This window comes from Strix uralensis, chromosome 23, assembly GCF_047716275.1.
Source record: "Strix uralensis isolate ZFMK-TIS-50842 chromosome 23, bStrUra1, whole genome shotgun sequence".
Lineage (NCBI taxonomy): Eukaryota > Metazoa > Chordata > Aves > Strigiformes > Strigidae > Strix > Strix uralensis.
In genome coordinates this window covers 1,447,144-1,468,692 of record NC_133994.1, presented here as the reverse complement: position 1 = coordinate 1,468,692, position 21,549 = coordinate 1,447,144, and the positions used below count along the sequence as shown (strand labels likewise).

The window sequence follows — 21,549 nt, the reverse complement described above, 5'->3', positions numbered from 1 at the left end:
CATAAAGCTACATAATCAATTTATGGACAATTATTGTTAAGAAAAATCAGTTGGTAATTCCTATGTCTAATGGTCGTGAAAAAAGGACCGATAATGTGATCACAAGGCTCTCTAGGTGCCCAGAACACAGAGAAAACACAATTACTTGTGACTCATTGTGATTTCAAGGCCACTATTAGGCTTGGTGGCTCTAGAGGCAGGTTAAGGATGCGTGGGAGCACTGAAATAAAACTCAAATCCAGTCAGGCCTGGCTGTAAAACCCCACAGCATTCCCCGTGTTTCAGAAGCGAATCCGTAGTAAGTGGGGAAACCATTTCCAGTTGATTTTTGAGCACAGTCCTCTGCTCCCAGCCCCGTCTAATCTGAGAAACCTGTCCCTGTGGTTAACGCCTCTCTGGGAGGGAGCTTCCCAGTCTAACCAGAGATCCCTCCCCACAGAGCCTGTCTAGCCTTAATCTTGGGCTTGGGACAGTGACGTGGGACTGTGGCCAAACCACGCTTTCCAGTGAAGAAAAGTTGAGGGTTGTGAGTAGGAACTCAGGAGCAGCAGCTAGAGCCAGGGTGCTTCCCAGTAACAGGTGAAGGAAGCCTGTGCCCCCCCAGCCCAGGAGTTAGCTGGGGGGGCAGCAGCGTGTGTGTCTGGAGGCAGCAGTGGTTGGGTTGGCCACTAACCCCCAGCAGACCCAGGGGGCAACGCTCCAGCCCCCTGTCCCGACCCAGGATCGGGGCCCTGCGCGCACGACGCGGGGTGCAGAGGCTCTTCGTGTACGTTGAGGCAGAACCAGCCTGGGGGGGTTCGGCAGCAGTGGGGGTGCAGCGCTGTACCCTCCTCTGTCCTCCCTTCTGGTGGTCGTGAGGTTTGCTGTCGGCTGCGCACAGAGGCAGCGCGCGCTCTTCCTGCGTGCCAGTTAATGCAGTTGTATAAAATCTCCAGAGATAAAAGCTTCAGCTTAATGTTTGACAACCCTTTGTGTGTCCTGTTTGGGGCGGAACTCGGGCAGCCTCTTCTGTACAAAGAGGAGTTTTCGCACAGATCTTCACTTGACTTTCAGGTCTGGAAAATACATTCTTGGGTCAAACTGAAGTTGGAGGCTGCTGCAAAAATATGTCCATGAATTTTACAAATAAAAACTCCATCAGTCGTACACAGCTCTGGGAGGACTCAGCTCAGTGACCGAGTGGGATTTATGTTCTGCTAGGAGGTCCTGAGCTAAAATGGTTTGATTTGGTTTAACCAGTGCAGACATTGTGGGGTGGCTGATTTGGGAACCTCTTTAGCAATAGGACTGTGCGTTCTGCTCGTGATTAAAGAGTATGTGAGATAATGATAAGGACTTTCAAAGACTGAATTTTAAAAACTTGACTGGGCTAATCCATTAGGAAAAATGCAACAAGTTTTATAGATTTTTTTGGCTTTTAAATAGAAGGGTGGGTGGTAGAAAATAGCTTGAAATACAAATCTAGAAATTGGTAAATTTGTGCATATCTGAATTAAAAAATGTCTATACAGTGTTATGAGTGTTGAGGAAAATGCAGTTTGCAGAGTACAGCATTACTCAGGATAGTAAAAATAGCACGAAGCAATTTTTCACTGTTTTTGCAGAGCTCTGCTGTTTATTATGCGATATAAAATTGGTGAGCTTCACTGGAATTTTTTTGGCCAGGGATGGAAAATCCAACTTATATTGTGGCATTAAAATGTGTGCCTCTGTGCCTCTGAAAACAGAGCTCTGCTTTTGACACCCACCTCACGGCTCAGTCCTCTGTCCTGCATTGATTCACTGATTCCCTTTTATTCTGTATAGTCTGTTGACACTGTCCCTTTCCTTGCTCTGCCCTCCCTCCTCTCCTCCATGCCTGGGGTATGTTTGTCTGGCTCACGTTAGGAAATATAAATTGTTATCGATTAATATTAATATTTAGCATGTTTGTGAAAATGTCTTTTCCCACTGCTATTAATCTGCTATGTTAATAATGCCAGGACTCCTGTTCTGGACCCTGGGGAACCCACAGTGAGTTGAATGACAATGAGACGGTGACAACAGCCGAAAAGCTTTCACTTGGCAAAGATGTGAATTCCAATTGCAAGGTCTCCTTTTGGAGACTTACAAATGCTTTATTCTTGTTCTATGGTTTGACATCCAGGACTGAGAGAAATATCCAGCATCATTTGTTAGTTTTTGGAGAGCTAGTCTAACTGCATTTATTTATTTATTCTAAATAGGTAACATTTCTCTTAGTGGAGAATTTATCTTGCAGTCATTTTTAAAGTTCCACTTTACTGCATTTCCAGCAAAGAAATTTCTGTAGAATTGGACCATTTCTATAGTTTTATAGATTTTTAAAGGGGAGGTATTTTGTAGCAAAAATAAGCAAACCACTGAAAAGCAATTATGATTTTTCTTTGCGAAGTGGAGCATTTTATTTAGGCTTTCATCTCTTCCTTTCCAGATTTTCTTTCTGTTGTATTATTTCTATAGATTCTTCACAAATGTTTGTTACAACTGTATGTGTAATACACTGTACATTTCTTGTGACGCTTCATTGGAGCTATTATGTTGTAAATAGTTTAGAGACAGAAATCCCAAAGGCTAATATTTTTTCCAGTGGCTTTAATAATAAGATGATAGTAGAGCGCTTTTTTGCTTAAAAGAACCTACTTTATCTACTGCATCCAAATATGCATTGAATTAATTTTTAAACATAACACAACTTTAGAAATGTCATCTTGAATTCAAATACAAAACAAAATACTGAACACAGAGTGATCGGGTGAGGTGTAGTTATGGACAATAACATTCTCTGAAGGATCTTATGTGGAAATACTTTTGATGCCTGGTTGAACTAGACTTTTACTGGAAATATAATACTGGCATTTAGTGGAGAGTAATTTGGACACTTTCCCTGCTGGTTTTACTAGAGGAAAATGCGTATTAGGGAACACATTGAAATACTGTTTCAAGCCTTATTCTTCATTTCTGCCAGCAGAAATCCCATAATAAAAGAAAACACTTAATTTTTTACTTAAAACCAAAGGCACTTTAAATCCTTAATACCTGTTCTTCTTACAGCCAAGTTCCAGGTTTTTAGAATGTTTATGAAAAAATACATCCGATTAACTCTTCTCTCTGTACTCAGTCATTATCTGTTCTTACAGCTCACTTCTCATATAAGGTGTTTTTCTGTTTCTTTTTAATAAAGGGACTTGCATCTATTTGGAGAGGTATAGTTACAGTCAAGACAAAACAGACCATAAATGTGAAACTTGAAAAATGAATATACACAGTAAACATGCAAAAGGTGTTATGTTTGCAAATGTTTAGTTTTTATCAAAGTCCTTTTCCTTTTCATTTGTCCTGTCTCCTTCTCCTGCCTCATCCCTCACTGCCTCCTTCTCTGAATAACTCTGCAGTTCTTAGTATTCTCCGGGACTAAATTGTTTTTTAATGTATTCTACAGCAATTCTGCATTAGACAGAGGTTCAGGGAAGTTTCATCTATTAAGTCCTTAAACACCAACTGCAAAGACAGAGTAATTTGAATGATAGACTTGGACACTCAAATACAGCAGTAACTGGAAGTTTCCTGTTGTGACAGAAGTGCATGTAGCTTGCTCTTTTCTGAATTTTTACACAGGAGATGTGTTAAAACTTGTGTCTCCTTTGGACTTAATTTCAGTGACACGTATAAATAAAAATTTCCATGAGTAGTCCTGCAAATGTGGGTGTTTCGGGGAGGCATAGTTAGCATGGGTTGCTCAGGACAGGTGTTAGTGGCCACTAAGTGATGTTACGGAGCTACAGGGAGCTTGGCAAACAGATTTTTGCTGGGTCTGTCAGGGCTGTGTTACCTGACCACTCATCTCCAGGATCCTTCTGACAAAGTCAGCATCTTCCTACTTCTTGAGCAATCCTGAAAGACTATGCTTTGCAGTGTGTAAGTAAAATACAATTACGGTGTTTTAAGGGAAAACACAGGCCACTAGCTAAGAGAGCTGGAGCTGGTATGTCCGCGAGAGCTGGGTAAGAAGGGTTTATGATGGTATCAGCTCAGATCTGACTGTGGATTCAAATGGTTTGAGGTCAGCAGAATCTGCATCTGAGGTTTATATGCACACCTATTCAGTGGGATTTAGCTGGTTGGTTTGTCAGCTGGAACAAAGCCAGTAACTTGTGACTTAGCCTGTCGCAACTGTGAGACCGTTCCATCTTGAGCAGGGAATGTGAACTACCCAGATCTTCACCTAGAACCGATTGGATTATCCCTGGTTCCTTGTAATTGTAGCGTTTTGGGTGCTTTCAGGTAATAGTCAGGGAGCCTGTGAAAACCTATGGGTATGTTCTAAAGAAGAACCAGGCTCACTTCACTGAGAAGTATCTCACGTGCTTTATCTATTAGTGTCATTAGTGTCATCTGTTATTCAAGGCCCAAGATTTTTTTTTTTTGGGGGGGGGGGGGAGGCGGAATCAGAGATAACCAAAGGGAAGAAAAATATTATTTCAAGCTGGATATTTATAGATATGTTCAACATCTATGGAGGAAAAAACAGGCAAAATCACAGAAAATTATAACAAGTGCCCATTAACTAAAAAATTAAACAGAGGATTGTTTTAGCAGTATAATTTCTCAAAGGTCAAAACAGATCATGTGGCACTGCTTTGGCACAGGGGCATGTTGGCAAAACCACTTCCCATTTGTGACCACTTCCCTCCCTGTACATTTATTGCCCAAGTCTTTTTTCAACTGTAAAACTTGTGAAGATGAAGTGTTTTCATGAATGAGTGAAAAGAGGAGAAAAAACATTTCTGACTGCTCATTTAAAGCCAAATTTACTTTTCCTCCTGTGGCAGTCAGAGTTGTATGGAAGACCTCTCAGAGCATTGCTCCGTCGTCTGAGAACCCCGCAGAGCACTGGGCCCCACGTGTGTACTGGAGGGTGCTCTGGGGCAGTTTCTGTTCTGGTTGGTGAAGGTGCTGCTTTCTGACCAGCATCCACCAGCAAATGCTGCAGATCCTTACCAGTATAGCTTAGATGGGGGAGAAAGGTGCTTGCAGTGAATGGAAGAATTGTGTGACAAACTCAAGAATCTTTATTATCCTTTCTTTACAGCTATTACAATTAAATGAATATTGTCTGTGGATGGAGGAAAAGCCATTTTTGTATGGCTGTGAAGCATTTAATGCTTCAGTCCCATCCTTAATGAGTGAGGAAGAATTCTCGTCACCACAGTTTTGGCACTAATTTGCATCCTTTCTGGCAGAAGGAAACCCAAATGTTATAGACTAGCATCCAGAGATGGTCTTGCACTGAGTTTTAGGTCTCTGGCTTACGTATGCAAACTCTCTGAAGTGTTACTAATACCAGCTGTTCCTTTCCTTGGTCTGAAGGCTCCGTGTGTTGAGGGCAATGTGCCTTTGTAGGTGATCTGCCTTGCCAACAGTTGGTTACCTTGACCCGCAGAGTGACTGAGAAACCATTCCTAGATGAACTGAATAATGGAATCTCATTGAGGATTGTGTTGGACACCTTGACTTTTTTATTTTGATGCTGCATCCCAAAGAACATGAGCCCGTGGGAGACAAGATCCCATCTCCTGGTGCTGCAAAGTGCTTGAACTTTGTGGAAGTCAGGCTTTGTAACCAAGGCCAGACAGATTCAGTCCAAGTAGGGACTAGGTTTCTGATTTTCTATTGTATTTCAGCTGTGGCCATCAGGTGGCAATCTGATCACTAAGATCTTTCACTGTTCTGAAGTCACTGTTTGGGTGGGTGCTGTTTGGTGCTTTCAAGTGTCCTTTGTGATTTATAGATAAGTCTTCTAAGTTTTAGTCTGTGCCTGGCTGTCAGCTTTCCGCCCTGTCCAGGACCGAGTGAGAGCAGGCAGCGAGGCTTGTGCAGAATTCCGAATGGAGTACGGCAGGGTAGGATAGGTACTTGTTATAATTTACCTGAAATAAATTATAGATGGGCAGCACAATATTCAGAGGTAATGAACCCTGTCAGTTGTTGGCAGTAGTTAAGCACATACTTGCTTAATGTAAGTATTTGCACTCTTGGCTGAATGAAGCTGTAATGTTGATGATTCGTTCCAGCTCTGCTGGTCTACAAATCGCTCATAAAAATGACTTTATTTTTGCTGATGAAACGTACTGAGTGTACAGCAAACAGAGACAGAATCCTGTCACCCCAGAGTTAAAAATGTAGGCGGTCTTGTTTTCTGGAGGTGCGACATATTCCATGCCTTCTTTCTAATGTAGCACTGTATTTTTTTTAAATTTTTTTTGTTTGATTGTTCTGTTTTCTTCCCTGGGGAATGCTTCTAAAGGAAAATCCATACAGTGCAGGAACCTTGGTATGTTCTATGGAGCTGTAAAGGTGGTGGCGACATCCCTCTTCAGGTTGGAAAAGATCTTTGAGGTTTCCCACTGCTCTTCCTCTAGAGTCAGAAAAATGGAAATGAATCCCAGGGAAGTCCTGGCCTAACGGGTATTTTTCTGATGGATACCTTTTATAGTATAATAGCCTTTTATATATATATATAATAGAACAGAGAGTTCTAGACAACACTACGGTTTTAATACCTGCATGCATTTCTAAACTTACAGCTAGGAATGAGTTGCAAAGTTTGAATAATTAAGTAAAAAAAACTTTCAACAACCATTAATCCCTAAGGAAAGAGAGTCTGTCAATCTGTCGCTATGTTGTTTCAGTCTTAGGTATAAAGTCACAATTCTGCGTGCATATTTGTATTTTCTATTCTTTTGCTCGAATTCTTTTCTTTGGCCTGAGATTCCAGGTTAGATTCAGAGGTAAAGTGTGGGTTCAGTGGGTGCCTGTAATTCTTCTCCTTGTTGTTTAGAAAATAAAAATACCTGGTTTTTTACATGTACACTGTATTAATACAGACTAATTTGACAAGAGGATCCTCTGACCTGGCAGCATTGTGGACTTCAGCCTGTTGTTATTTCATGCACAAGTCAAAATGAGGTGTTTTCTGTGAACATCCCGTTCTGGAGCTGTCTGCCAGAAGTGAGCTTGGAAAGTCACCCTGTGTCAGCCAAGAGCACAATGCCGTGGAGTGTGATGAGGGCTCAGCCCGCTCTCCTCTTCACTCTTGATACTCCCATTGCTCTCGATGGGAGCTCTGAGTACAGAAGGAATGTAGGATTGGGCCTAGTTTTCTATTTATTTCAAGGTCAGCGAGATCCAAGGCAGATTGTGGTGACTGGTCAGACATGGGTTGCCCGACGTTAGTTCATTCGTGGTGTGTTCTCTAAGAGTTCCTTGTGAAGAGGTTGGAGATGCTCTTTGCGCTGTCTGTGAGTGTAGAAGATGCTTAGTCACTTCAGATAAGTAGATATTTCCTTAGCAGAATTTTATATAATAATAATAATGTTAATAAACACATTAAAGACCAAATAGGAAACCTACAAAAACCCCACCTGAAATGTAGCGTGTTGTTTCTTCTACCACCATTTTCTTTAACATCAGACTTTCTTCTTATTTCATTACAGCTGCTAAATAGATGATTCATGAGGTCTCTCACCAGTGCTAGAGCATCCCTCTCACTGTTGCAGGAACCTTGTTGATGTCACACAGATTTTAAGCCTGTGCCCCTATCTGATTATCTGTGGAAACAACCTTTCAATGGGTCTTTTTATCGAGTAATTTTGCTAACGAGCTTTGAAGGACTAATTTTAGTTTCATGACAATAACAATAAGGTCAAGTTGTATTTCTGTACTGCTTTTCACATAACCAGACATTCCAGAGCATTGAAATACTTGCCACTAGAAGCAGGGCAGATGTAGGCCAGCGTGGTTGTCATCAGCGAATGGCCACATCCCACGTCCAGCTCTCGGGTAGCAGCCAGCTGACTGGGGATGAAACTCAGTAGAACTGAAGATTGTTCCTAAACAAGATGTTCTCTGCTTTTTTTTTTTAACCAGTTGTGGTATGTCTGGAGTGCTTGGCAGTGCCCAAAAGGAGCGGCAGGTACAGGAACAGCTCTGATCTTCTCTGACAGCCCTGACTGTTAATAAATACTATGTAAAAGCTGTTATTGTAAACATTTGATTGTAGTGACAAACTCAACGTGCATACATATACGTGTTTGGTGATTCTGCTCACGTGGATGCCCTACGGTATCTCTTGTGTTAGAACTATCGGGACCTGAAAATGTTCTGTTTCATTGTTGTTTCATGCCTCCTGCCAGTCCCTGATAACTGATTTTAGCAACTGAAAAGGCAGAAGGAAAAGGTTTACCTGTGTTTCATGATTTCTCTTGAACTATGAGGTCAGTCAGATGTGGGTTCAACTTGAGAGTAAGTTAAAATTTAATCAGAACTGGCCTGATTGTCCCATTGAAGAAATTAAATTAACTGTGTTCAGTAGCGAGGTGTCTTTATACTTTACTTGTATCATTTGAAAATTTTCACAGGTCGTGCTCGAATAAACCTAGTTTTGCTTTTCAACTCAGTTGGAATTCCTGTTTCTTAAGTGCAAAAGAGGCTAATCATAGAGTAGAAAATAATTTGACTTGCTAATACTAGGAGAGAAAACATCTACAGCAACCACAAGTATTTTCAGGATTATGGAGTATATCATACTTATGAAAGCTTGTTTCTGGCAACGTGTTTGAGTAAGGAGGGTTGCACTTTTTAGCAGAGGAAACGTTTGTAAGCGGTAGCAGGCAGTTCTCTGTATTTCTCAAAAGCTGGAGCAAAAAAATGTTGGCAAAGGAATCAAAATCCTCTTCTTTAGTAAAGTCTGCCACCAGGTTTCTTAGGCATGAACTCAGGAAAATCTTTATTAGGCATAAAAAAAAAAAAGAGGAGGAGATGTGCCTTTCACACAGAAGGTGTATTCTGAGGCTATAGAAGAGATGTAGTATATATATTCCTTATGTCGAGCCCTGCTTTTCCAGCTATTCTTCCCTGATGGTTTCTCTTTGGCAGCAAGAACTGTCTTCCATGCTGCAGGGAAAACTGTAATTTTTGTTGGGTGCTGTTTCCCCCCTGATGACATCAGAGGTCAGTCATTAATATGCACTGTGGGAGTCCCTCTCATTTCTGCATGGTCCACAATGAGGCGGTTGTTGGACTTGTTATCATAGTGGAAACTACTGTGCAATGAAAGCACAGTCATGCTGCCTCATGTTTAATTGAGAGATGGCAAATCTGTTCCCAAAATACTTCAACTACTTGTATTGTATGACAAATGTGTTTTTCTTTTCCCCTTCATCTGTTTCCCTCCCCCCCTTTTTTCCTTTTTGGATGAAAAAAAGCTCCATTTTCGTTACATATGAATGTTGTAGCTTAGCAATTGACTCCTCTTGGAAAAATCCCCAAACATTATTGCCCTCTGAGTCTACCATTTTCACTCTTAAGCCTCCTACCTCTTCGGTGTTTCAGGCTCCCTGGGACTTGTTTTTTTTTTTTTTTCCTTTTTTATTTTTTTCTTTAGCATGTTCAGAACTGGTTGTGTAAGTTGCTTTTCAAGCTTATTTCATGTTCGTACTGAATTTTGGCATCATCAGAAGTGTGTTCCTGTAGGACCTGGTCAGCAGGGATGCCTTTGCGCCTCTAGAGGGTGAGACAGGCCACATCCAGAGAGTGGCCCTCAGATACTAGATGTTTCTGTTAGGGTGGGAGAGCCAAAAGGCCTGGTTCTCAGCTTATTTAGCCTCAGTCTTTCTTTACCTACCATAGCTCTGTTGACTCTTCATGGCAAGAGTTCATGTTATGAAATGCTGGGGCCCACTGAAAGATGCTTCCAGATCATCACCACTTGTCTGGCGGGAGTGCTTGAGAATCAGCGCTCATTTTTTTGATCAGGAGCTGTTGTTTAGTCTATGCATAATTTTTTGATTGGTGAAAATTACTTAACATTTAAATTCATGAATTAGACCATCTCTATACCAGTTTTCTTCCTATTAGGTAGAATTTTCAGCATCAGAACTGGAAAGCTCAGCTGATTTTTTTGGTCAGTGCTGGTCACCTGCTCAAAGCTTGCCTTTTTCCAGGTCAGTTTATTCATCCATCTTGGTTGCTTGCCACTTCTTTTGCACCATTCCCTCTATCAAATCTGATTCTGCATTTCTGTATGCCTCTCACAGAAGTTCTGCTCTGAGACTTCCCTGTTAGAACAATCTTTTGGTGCGTGAGTAAGCGCTGTTTGCAGTTCCTGGGATGCTTCCTTTCAGCAGATAGGGTATCTTTTGTTTAGTATTGAAAAGTTGGGTACTAACAAACATCCCGTTTTGCTCTGTGAACTACAGAATTGGAAGGAAATAATAATCTACGCTGGGTTTCAATTGATGGCTGAAATTGTGTGCCACAAAGCTGATGCGCTAGCTGATGGGAATACTTGTATTTTTGTTAATTCAGGATTAATGTGTGATTAATAACTATGGAGTTGTTATGGTGTAGTTACAACTAACTTTAAATGTAATTTAATGTGAATCATTTTTGCTTTACACAATGAATCATGATTTTCTTACTGACTGGTATTTTGAGATATTACTTCAACATTCGACCCAACTTTCTGTTAAAACTACAGTTTTCTTGCCAGCTAAACCTCCTATATATGGACGTAACATCAATTCTGCTTCAGTCTGATAAGACGCATATGAATATCAGTTCATCACATTTAATTTAAATAGCATATTCTAACATGCTAACGAGCACTCCAATTAATGTGGCAAAAACTTTGAAGATACATAGTAATTACTTTTCTGTTTCCTAGTAACTTTCAGGGAAGATGTTTGAAATTTACTTTCTTCTTAATCTCAACCGTTAGAGTGAAAATGCTCTTTTTTAGTTAGAGGGAAATTTCAAGGAAGTTGGAACTAAATATAGATGTATATCGTGTTTCAGATGTAGGAAATACAAGAGCCCAGTTCTGGTAACTCTTGTGTTTAAATGGTTTATGATGCCCCAATAACTGTCCAGTTAGGTACAGCGTATGATGTTAAAATATACATTGTAAGCTAAAGATGGTAAAATCTGCAAAAGGCCCTGTTTTGGGGGCTTCTTAGCAGTCTGAAGAAGTAAGTGCATCCCAAAGTTTAAGTCTTCAGCAGAGTTCCTTTGGAAAATTTCTGTCTGGATTTAGCAGTCACTGGGATGATCCTGGAATCCTCTGGCCAGTTCTAATATAGATAGTTCAAAAAAAGTGTTGAAAAACCACAGATGGTTCAGTCAGGAGTCTTTAAAGGGTTGAAAACACACATTTCAGTGAAAGATATTCTATCCTATGTAGCTCATTCAAGAGGTTAAGAGGTGACATCCTCAAAAATTGAAAAGGGAGAGATGTTGAATGCAAGGTAAAAAGGAGGCAGACGGCTTGCCAGGGAGAGAGGAGACAAAGGGGCTTATAATTCCCCCATTAGCACTTGCTGTCGAACTGTGAGCTTTGGGGGGGGGGGGGTTGTACAAGCCCTTTTCCCTTACCAGTAGTCACTGCTGGGAAGAGTGTAGTAGTGCAGTGTAACAGTGGAGCGGTGTGCCAAGGCTTGTTGGCCCTTGCTGGAAAATCTTAAAGTAGGGTTGTTTTGGGTTTTTTTTTTCAGCCTAGAAGATAAGCTATGTACCACCTTTTGATCTTGAAGATGGAAATAATTCAGGAGTCCTGCGGTCTAAGTAATGCAGGAGGTCATATGGAATTAGCACAAATCCTCTTTTCTGTCCTTAAAATCTATCAGCGACTTATCTATTTTCAAATCTGTTGGTTTGTTTGCGATACATCTCTGCATAGCTATGTAGGAGCTCTCTGGTGCAGCAGACCAGCTTGGCTCAGGAAATCAGTCGTCAAGGTTTTATAGTTCAGAATGCAGATGCTGCAGTGGATAAGAGAAACTAGTGACGTGGGGTTTGGGTTTGTTTTCATTTGAGACAGCAGCTTGCATATTTTTTCTGTTCACCCTTGAATTGCTTCTTTTGGCTGCCCAAAGAATGTTTCAGAATGATCACTACAATTATAAACCTGTAACATCAAACCTTAAAAAACCCGAAGCTTTCAAGATTTCCTAAATGGAAATAATATACTATTGTGTAGCATATTTTTGGAGTCTTAAAAAGAACTTGAGTTCTTGACTTTCCAGCAAGCTGGGAGAGGCTGATTGGAAACACTTCTGTTGTAAGTGAAGCCTGGGTAGCAGGGACTGGAGGCCTGTGTTTGGATGGCAAACTATGGCCATGCTTCCACAAATTACCTTGCTCTGTGCTTGTCCGCTTATTGGGGAAAAGAAAAATAAATCTCATCTATTCATAGTTAATGTAGGTGTTTGTGAGGTTGGAAGTTCTGGTGAAGGTGCTTTTCCAGACAGGAACTGTAATGGCAATCTTGCAGACTGAAGTCTCTTTCCATTCTGTTCCACCTTGGAGCGAGGAGGGGAATGTTTTCCTCGGGGGGGGGGGGGGGTGGGGTGATTGGCCAAGACCCAGGGTTCATTTCCCAACCCTGTTAGCAACCTGCTTATTCTCTCCGTGGCTCTGTGTCTCCTCTGTTAGATGCTGTAAACCATTTCCCCTTCTCTCTCTTTGTAAATCCCTTGAAGGAGGAGCTCTCTTCTAAGCAGGGTAGTCAGAATGAATAGGAGCTTTCAGCACTGGTGTCACAATAATAACTGCATTTCGTAAGAATAAGCATGTTCCAAACACAAGTGCATCAGAATGTGGTTTGACTGTGGGAATTTCACTGTATACAAGTCCAAGGGAAAGTCAGACAAACCCCAGAGTTTTCTGTCTTTGGGGAATTTTGTAAAAAATAATAATAAATTTTTAAAAATCATATTCTATAATCGCCATACTTAAATTTCAAAATTTTGTCTGGTCAGGAAAGCAAAGGAGGAAAGGGGACAATTAATTTTGAAATGATTGGAGTCTTTGGTTCTGAAAATAGAAAAGTGAAATGTATTCTTGAGTTCTGAGGTCTGACATCCTCTCGGCTCTGATTCCCCATATTTACTGGCCCTGTGACAGCGAGGGAAGAGCCACCGTGGAGCTCCAGCTGCGTTGTCCAGGCTCCTGACGTGGAGATGTGGCCAAGTCTCTGTTAGAACTACAGGCCCGGGGGACTTGTACGGCAGGGAGTAGCTGGAGGAAGCCCTGAGAGTCCTTGCAGCAAGGCTACCTTGGCAGATTGGCCTCTTTGGTTGATCCATAAATGAATTTGGAGGAAACGTGGTGGTTTCTTAGCAGAACTGCACCCAGCGAGCAGAATTCTGCCGTGAAATCACTGAAATGCGTGTCTGAATGAAGCATTTTGGATACAGCAGACTATCATTTTCCGGTTAAAAGTGTTTTTCTGAAAACTTCTTAGTCAAGTCCTGTGCTCACAGACTTCTTTCTTATTTAGTTTTCTTTCATTGCATTCTGGTAAACATGTCTCGGATTATTTGTTTTTGGCAAGTGGTGGAAGAAGAAGGGATGTTTGAAGAATATTTTTTGCTTGTACAAGCCAATATTAAACCAGGAAATGGATGCATGTTGTTACAGGTTTAGTGATAGAATTGACTTGTAATTCTCTGAAGTATAATAATTTGTTTCTGGAAAATGAAGTTTAAAAATCCTTGCAGGATTAAGGGTATTTACTTTGAGGAGGGGTGGGTGTGTGTTTGTTTTCCCCATACACACACACAGTGCTCCCTTCCTATCCCCAGACGAGTTTGATTCCCAGTCTTTTGTCAGCACTGGGCTGAACGGTGCTGTAACTATACTGAAGATGCTAAGCATGAAAGATTTGACATGGTATTTCTGACTGGGTGCAGTTATCAATTCTGGCTAGTAATATCAACTCCTCCTATTTAAAATTTTGCCTTTATTCTGTACACACCCCGTTAAAATCTTCTTACATGTGTGGGTTTTTTTTCCCTACTGCCTTATACAACTGAAGAAATTGAGGCGTAGGAAAAACAGCTGCAGTTCTGCTGATGCTTTTGTGGAAAGACCACACAAATCATTATTTTAAAAAAGGAAAAAAGAAATAGTGACTTGGCTCTGAAATTCTTACATCCTGAGCAGTATGAAATTAAGTGAGCATTTTAGGCTCGTGTTTTTAAGTGCTTAGGTTTCTTTTTAAAGAATAATGTTATAATACTGCTTGGGTTAATCTGTTTCTGTCTGGTTTATGAGATGTTTTGTGGAACAGAAGAAAGCGTACAGCTTTTCCTTAGCTTTCTTTGACTGATGTAGCACTGTTGCAAACCAGATCCCCGTCCTGTGGAGCTCAGTGAACAATACCTGTACTGTGGTTGAGAGTGTAGCTTAAAATGCTCCCTGTTTAAGCATGTAGGACACGTTAGCCTTAAAGCAGTATTACAAACCGGCCTGAAAAGGTGCATTGCTGAGATGTACCTGGAAGGTCACATCAGCCACAGCTTCTGCTGTGTGACGCATTGAATCCAAGAAACCCAAACTCTAGGCAAACAGTTCTTGCCAAACTTAAGTTGTATTTTACCTTAATTTCTCTCTTATTTCCTCTACAAAATACACTGAGCCAGTTAAAACAATAAATGGTTACAGGGAACCTTGAACACCTCTTCTGTGTTTTCTTCCCTCTTTCCATTATTGAAAGACAACTGTTACCGTAACCCCGGTCCAGTAAAACATGACAGGCCTGCGATTACCTCCCATCTCATCCTTCTGTAGCACTGATACTGGGCAACCAGTAAGAATATTCTTACCTCAGTTCTACCCAAGTTCTGCAGGGGACGATTATCTTTTTTTCTGCCACTACTTCTGTCCTTAAAGCATGCGAACTAGGCTTTATGAACCTTTGTCCCAAGAAGAGATTAACTAATGTTCACGTGAGTATTTCAGTGTGTTTTGTTCTGCTGTTTCCCCTTTTAGGTGACAGCGAGATTGTAAATAATATGTACGAGACCGACCCTGATCTCCTTGCTGGCGAAAGTGCAGAGGAGGAAACAGAGGACAGTATTATGTCCCCCATTCCTGTCGGACCTCCATCACCCTTTCCCACCAGTGAGGACTTCACTCCCAAGGAGGGCTCACCTTATGAAGCTCCCGTCTACATTCCTGATGACATTCCAATCCCACCAGATTTTGAACTCAGAGAATCTTCGATTCCAGGGGCAGGGCTAGGGATTTGGGCCAAAAAGAAGATTGAAGTTGGGGAAAGATTTGGACCCTATATGACAGTACAAAGGAGCACATTAAAGGAAACAAACTTTGGATGGGAGGTAAGCGTGTTGAATGGGATAATCACATTCATTTGTCTTCTGTGCAAACTGTTCGTAACGCTTGACTGAGTCCTGACTGGCCTGGGGACAGAAGTAGTGACTTTGCTAATGCCGTATTGCCCTGCGTTATTTTGCATCCCCGATTACACGCAGTATTTAAAAAGCAGCAGAAATCCTTTTTAAGACAGCTTCTCGGGCTACAAATACTGCTCTAGCACCATTTTAGAAGGTTGGTTTTAAATGATGTTGGGTCACTTCTTAAAGTGCTTGTCATTTTCAAATTGTGTTCAGAACTTGTCACAATGGAAGAAATATGATTAGTCGCATCATGTTTTGTAGTTGGGTGTGTTACCTTTGACTTCCAGCCCATGTTAGCTGTGCAGGCGTTATTAACTGGTCAGAGAAAAATAGCGTGTACCCATTAACACCCTAGATGTTCTTGAGTTCTTGTTCTGCAGCAAAGATAAAGAAATGTGAAAGTCATTTTTCCCTAAGAGCTAAACAAAAAAACGATCTTCAAGAGGAAAACCAGCACTGTTCCCGAACTCCTGTCTTTCTCCCTGATTTTCTGGGATTGTCCCAGAAATCGTCTTAGTCTCTTCTGCTCCTATATGCTTGATTTGAAAATCTCTATACCCCTAAGAATTATCATAAATTATAGTAGCTTCTGTGAACAGTGAAACGTAGCCTAGGATTTATGCTCTGTGTCCACAGTCCTATCCCAGTGCATCCACTGTCCATTATCGAATCTATAATTGCTTCTCTGTTGTAGCCCTAACGTCCGCCCCAACGCTGCAACCCCCCCACTGCGCATCGGATCTGCTGTCTTTTGTCTGGAGGAAGAGGCTGCATCTGGGGCAGCTGGTTGAGGGTTGTGGCTGGCTGTGTGATAGGCTAACTCTGTCCCTCAAAATACATGGGAGCTGAATTTCACCCCCCTTTTCCTCTGGGTGAAGCAGTCACTTGGCCTCTTCTTTCCATCGGCCACTACCTGGTGTGAAGCTGTGGTGTAAAAGCCATTGGAGTACAGAGGTGGGATAAAACTGTAAGACTTACCAAGTGGGCAAGCCAACAGTGCAATCACAGAAGCCCCGTTTTCTTAGAAAACAAGGTCAAAAAGGCTAAACTTAAGCATTAACATTTTAAACTGTGTCTGATTATATTTACACTCTTGACTGTGAACTCTGAAAAATCACTGAACAGTTAGATTCTGTGAAGCTGAAAGAAGTACATCCAGATATTTTTGTTTACTTTTTAAATGTGTCCAAAGTGCAAGAAAAAACAAAAACCAGTTGCTATAAAAACAAAACTCAATCATGTTTTGTCGTTCTGCAGTAGGAGATGTCTGAAGAGCTAAAATCAAGAGTTCGGTTGAATCCCTGAGTCGAGAATTTCCTTTTCTCACTCTCCTAACGCAGGGAAAGAAGGGAAATTCAGCTGAGAGTTTTGATTCCCTCTCCCCGCCGCCCATGGCATTCCTTAGAAGTTCCTCTTTGTGTTAGCTTCTTTTCTTTTTTGGGGAAAAAAAAAAATCCCTGTTAATATACTGGAAATACTCTTTCGTAGAGGCTGTAGGTAGGAGGGAGCTCGAGATTACCCGGTGTACTGATCACTTTAAGGGCTCTCTGTGCACAACTTTCCTCTAGGAATATGCAGTATTGATTATTTGTAGGCTGCAATGTGGAAGTGGCTCCTACAGAAAGGTGAATTCTCTTTTTCTGAAGCTACTAATTACAGGTAGCATTTGTTGGTTTGTTGTTAAGACAGTGATTTTTTTGGAACAAAGTGCTATCCTCCTTTGCTGCTAGAAATCAGATCAAATTTGACTAATGCAAACCTTTTTTTCTGTGACCTTGGCAAAACTTTGTCCTTGTGTTTTATATTTCTGATAAAAGTTTGTATTTACATTCATGTTTTAAGAAATGTTCTCTCTGTCCATTCTGCACTGAATGCCAGGCCCGATACAAGCCGTATCTATTGACTTCAGGCTGCGTTGACTTTGCGATACCTTTTCTTTTTGTAGTGTAATGGGCAAACTTTCTTCCTCTGGGTACTTCTCACATTTCAGCGGCGTTCTTTTGTTCTCTGATTTGGCAGGTACGTTTCATACCTGAAAGGAAGGACTATTTGTCCTCCATAAGATGTCCTCAAACACTGTCTTAGACCCACCCTGACACTATCTCCTTTAACCTTGCTTGTACTTGCAGATACCTCTTGAAGTTTTCCACTTCCCACTATGTTTAAAGGCACTTCAGAGACCCGTTTGTATTCACTCGGTACCTTCGTCACTTCACTTGGGAACAACATACACGAATGCCTTCACGTGCTGAACAGGAGTTCATGTAATAAAGACTCTGTGCCTGTCTGTTGGTTTCTGAGCTGTTTCCTTTGAGTGTAAGGTTGGAAAAGCCTTAAAGAGGAGTTCTAGGCAGCTTTACGTGATGTCTCTTGTGCGAGGAAATTGTAACTTGGCGTATGTTTCCATCCTCTGTTAATAAAATTGAGTAGGCAGACAATTGGCAGAAAGAGAAAAAAAGAAAAGGGGAATCTTTTGTCACCCTGTAACTTGTTGACTAGACTTTTGCCTCTGTGTGTTGTTTCTTACAATGGTGATGAATGTAATAAATCTAGTTTTTGTGCTGTACCGTGAGAAGTGTTCCTTAAGCAGTCTGACATTATTTTTTGACAATACTTCTCTAACTTGTAGTTTTGACTTGCAGTGACTTGAAAGTCAAATGGTGGTGTAAGACTTCTTACATGTGACTCCTTATTGTTGGCTAATTGAGGTATTACTATTATACTTAAATTGCCTATTCTATTAGTTATATTAGTATTTTTACTACAGGAAAGATATCTGTCCTTCACACCCAACCTTCTTCTCTCGTCATATTTCTCAGTTCATTTCCTGTGGTTTATTATGGTTTATACTCCTGATAATGCTGCTGCCGCTTCCATGGACACCCCACCCCCCCAGTCCTGAAAACCTGGTCTGGTTTTGTTTGGTTTTAGTAGTCATCAGTTAATTTTAATAGCGTTTCTGCCTTTTGCACAAACACATCTTGCCCTTCATCACAGGAAATTCGTTGTCAGGTTTGGCTAAACGAAGAGTGCCCCTCGAAGTGGGAATATCTCAGAATGCTCTTCTGAAGCGGGCATTCATTAGCAACATTGCAGTTTCGCTAGAAACTCTTGTTTATGTTGCATAGGACGCATCATTGTGCTTAAAAATGTGTATCTGGCTTCTGAACATGGTCCATACGCAAATTTCTTGATATCTTTGGAGTTGTGCCCATCTGTAATGGGCCCCAGTCGCTGTGGATAGCGTAAAGGATGAAGCAGTGCTGGAGGGGTTGTAGCAGACTGTGTGTAGGTGTGAAGGCATGTTTTTATTGCTGTCTGTGGGTTTGTTTAGGTAAAGCTTAAGCATGCTAATTCAGCATATTAAAATACAATACAAATTTACAAATGCTTCAGTTTGTACTTCACAATCAAGATCTGTTTCTTCTGATCTCTGTAATTAAAGAAATCCATTTGGGGGGGCTGGAGAATGTGCTGTTAAGGGCTTTGATTTGGGAATGGATCTCTGTCCTACCCAAGGCCTTAACACTGCAGAAATAGCTTTCTCTTTTCAAACTTCAGTAGGACCACATTTGTGAAAAATAAAATGAAACAAAAGAGTTAACTATATTTCTTCGAAGTCCTCAAGAAGCCTGGGCTCCTGTTCTTTTTTCATCTAACCTGTTTGATCCAGACCTGGCTCTGGTGGAAAACATCTCGCTCCAGGAGGTAAAGGAAGAATGCTATTTGCTGAAACTTTCAGCTGTACTCATTATGTCCCCTAACAGCCTAAAACATCATAGGGAATACAGAATGCTGTGTCTTGCTTCCCATATCTTGAAAAAAGATAGGTCATTTTTTTTATTATAGATGCTTTTCCTTTTAGCCAGGCAGGAGGCACTGGGTTAAGATGGGGGGAACACACGTCCTACTTGATCTCCAGCAAGTCTTTACTATCTTGTTTCTTTATATGTTTTTCCTTCAACATTTGCTTTGTGGAATATGTTTTTAAAAATATTCTTTAAATTAAACCACACCTATTATTCAAGGGCTTTTTTAACATGGGATGGCAGTGAGTGATTCATGCTCATTTCATAAAAATAAATGAGATGTGTCGGTCTTCCGGCCCCCACCCCCTCACAGAGATGATTCAGTAAGTGCTTGTATAGGATGGTGTGCGGTGTGTTCTCCCTCGGTGCCTCATTCCCTGACTCTCCTGTGCTGATCATGTTTATCTACCTTTTTTCCTTAAAAGACACCACCCAAACTAAAAGCCTTGTGATTATTTAGTGTGACGTGATTGCATTTCTGCTCTGCTCTCCTGATCCTATTACTTCCTTGCCTGCTGACACAGAACATACCATTCAGAGTACCCCAAATAAATCACAGCGTGTTTTCACTTTATTGCCTCTGGGACCTAAAAAAAAAAAAATAAAAAAAAAAAATCGCATAATGATTTTGATCACTTTGAGTAAATAATGATATTTATCATAGCACTGTTTATTTTACTAATTGAGAGAAGAATGGGAATCACATCCTGGAGGAAAATGGAAATTTAGCAACTGAATTCTGGGGAATTTGGAAGCAATCAGATACGCTTTTAGCTCAGTTGGCTTCACAGGGAAAATACCATTAATAAAATATAGTTATTAGTTGTTTTGTTTTCATTTATATTTTAAGAGAGATTATTTGCTGAAACACAAGAGACTTCTCTTATACTAAAGAGCCAGGCGGCTTCTTTACATATGAAAAATAAGTGCTTTCATTTAATACTTTAGGGCGAAGATAGAAGCTGTCCCATGAAAGACAAATAACTGTGGAAAAAATAAGAGCCGGCAGCTAAGGATGCAGCAGGCATTCTTGGCTTCACATCTGCGCCAGTGGAAAACTCTGCTGTTTTTTGAACATGCTTTATAGTGTCAGTGATTCATAGCAGTTCAACCTCCCTGTTCCCACAAAATAGAATATTTAAATTTTGGTGGGGGGAGGTATTTTTTTGTTAATTTTGTTTGTTTGTTTTTTTGAAATACTCATAAATGCCAAGGAAAATTTACTTCATATGACTGGCCTTGATTGCGGAGAGGAGAGTTATATTGTATTTCCTTGAGCCTTAAAAATATTAGAATAGGAAGGAGGCTCTAAGCATTCTTCTGACTGCGATGGTTTTGTCATGCTTCCCAGTTAAAAGAACATGGACCCCAAATTCCCTCATTTCACTTTAAGAGCTGATACAGTTTGTTAAAGAAGCATGTTCTTGTCTGTCCTGTTTCTTAACAAAAGATGCTAAAAGAAGTACGAGTCCTTTAACTGAGCAAAGAAATCCCAAAACCTGTTTGCACTCATCTCTTGCTAACGTTCTTTCAACTTTGAGACTGAAAGGATGTGATGACATTTCCTTGTAGTTTTTCTTCATGTGTCTTCTGATTCATTCATTTTCTCTGGCCTCTGCCTTTCCCTTTGGCTTGAGAATAATGTTACTATAACAGCTTCTATCGCTCAGGGAAAAAGAGCTTATGAATTGCTGTTTTCAAAACCACATCTAATGCTCTTGCAGGGAATGAGCAGCCTTGGAAATTGCTGAAGAATGGTGTGCATGGCCATTCCCTAGATGGAGCGCGTTACCTACGCAGAAAACATTGCCCATGCAAGGTTACTTCACAATTTCTCGAAGTTTTGTTTGGCTAGAATAATTCTGAAAAAGAAAGAATCTATGAGTTCATGAGGTAAACAGCACATAAGAGCACTCTGGGACTTCCCAGAGATGCCTTTAGCCACTAGTAGTTGCGAATAGGCATCTGTAGGTAGAATGTATCTGTGCATGCATTATAAAACTGCAGAGAAACTTTTGCTTTAGACTGAAACCTGGCACTTAAGTGAAAAAAATTAATCTCAAGGAGGAAAAAGAACTTATTGAACTCTAAATATTCTAAATACCGTGAGATTTTGGGCCAATAAAGTTGTTCAACTTTGTACGTACTGGATACTGTCTCCCTTCCAGAGGACAACTGGAATGTCAACACTTTAATTTTCTCCACAGTATATGGCCTTTGTTCTGGTGTTAGGAGACCACCATGAGGAAGAGGAAGAGTCAGCTTCCAGGTCCTGTCAATTGACAAGACTGTTTCCTATGCCTGGTATTAAAAACTTGCCAGTAGGCACATGCTGCTGGCTTTTGATTCACAAAAAGAAGCAACAAAAAAAAAGTGGGGAGGGCTGGGGGGTTATTGTATTGCTTATTGTATCAAAGGCAAAAAAATCCCATTCTCTACAACTAAATCTGTTGGGGCGGTGT

At 40.8% G+C, this 21,549-nt stretch overlaps 1 protein-coding gene across 2 annotated transcripts in view; it reads left to right on the top strand.

Moving 5' to 3' along the window:
• Positions 1 to 21,549, top strand: part of PRDM16 (PR/SET domain 16) — a 342,717-nt gene that overhangs the window by 111,080 nt on the left and 210,088 nt on the right. For both annotated transcript variants that reach the window (XM_074892612.1, XM_074892611.1), the window contains exon 2: positions 14,851 to 15,200. In XM_074892612.1, the coding sequence (XP_074748713.1) occupies positions 14,851 to 15,200 (350 nt within the window). The remainder of the gene's footprint in view (positions 1 to 14,850; positions 15,201 to 21,549) is intronic.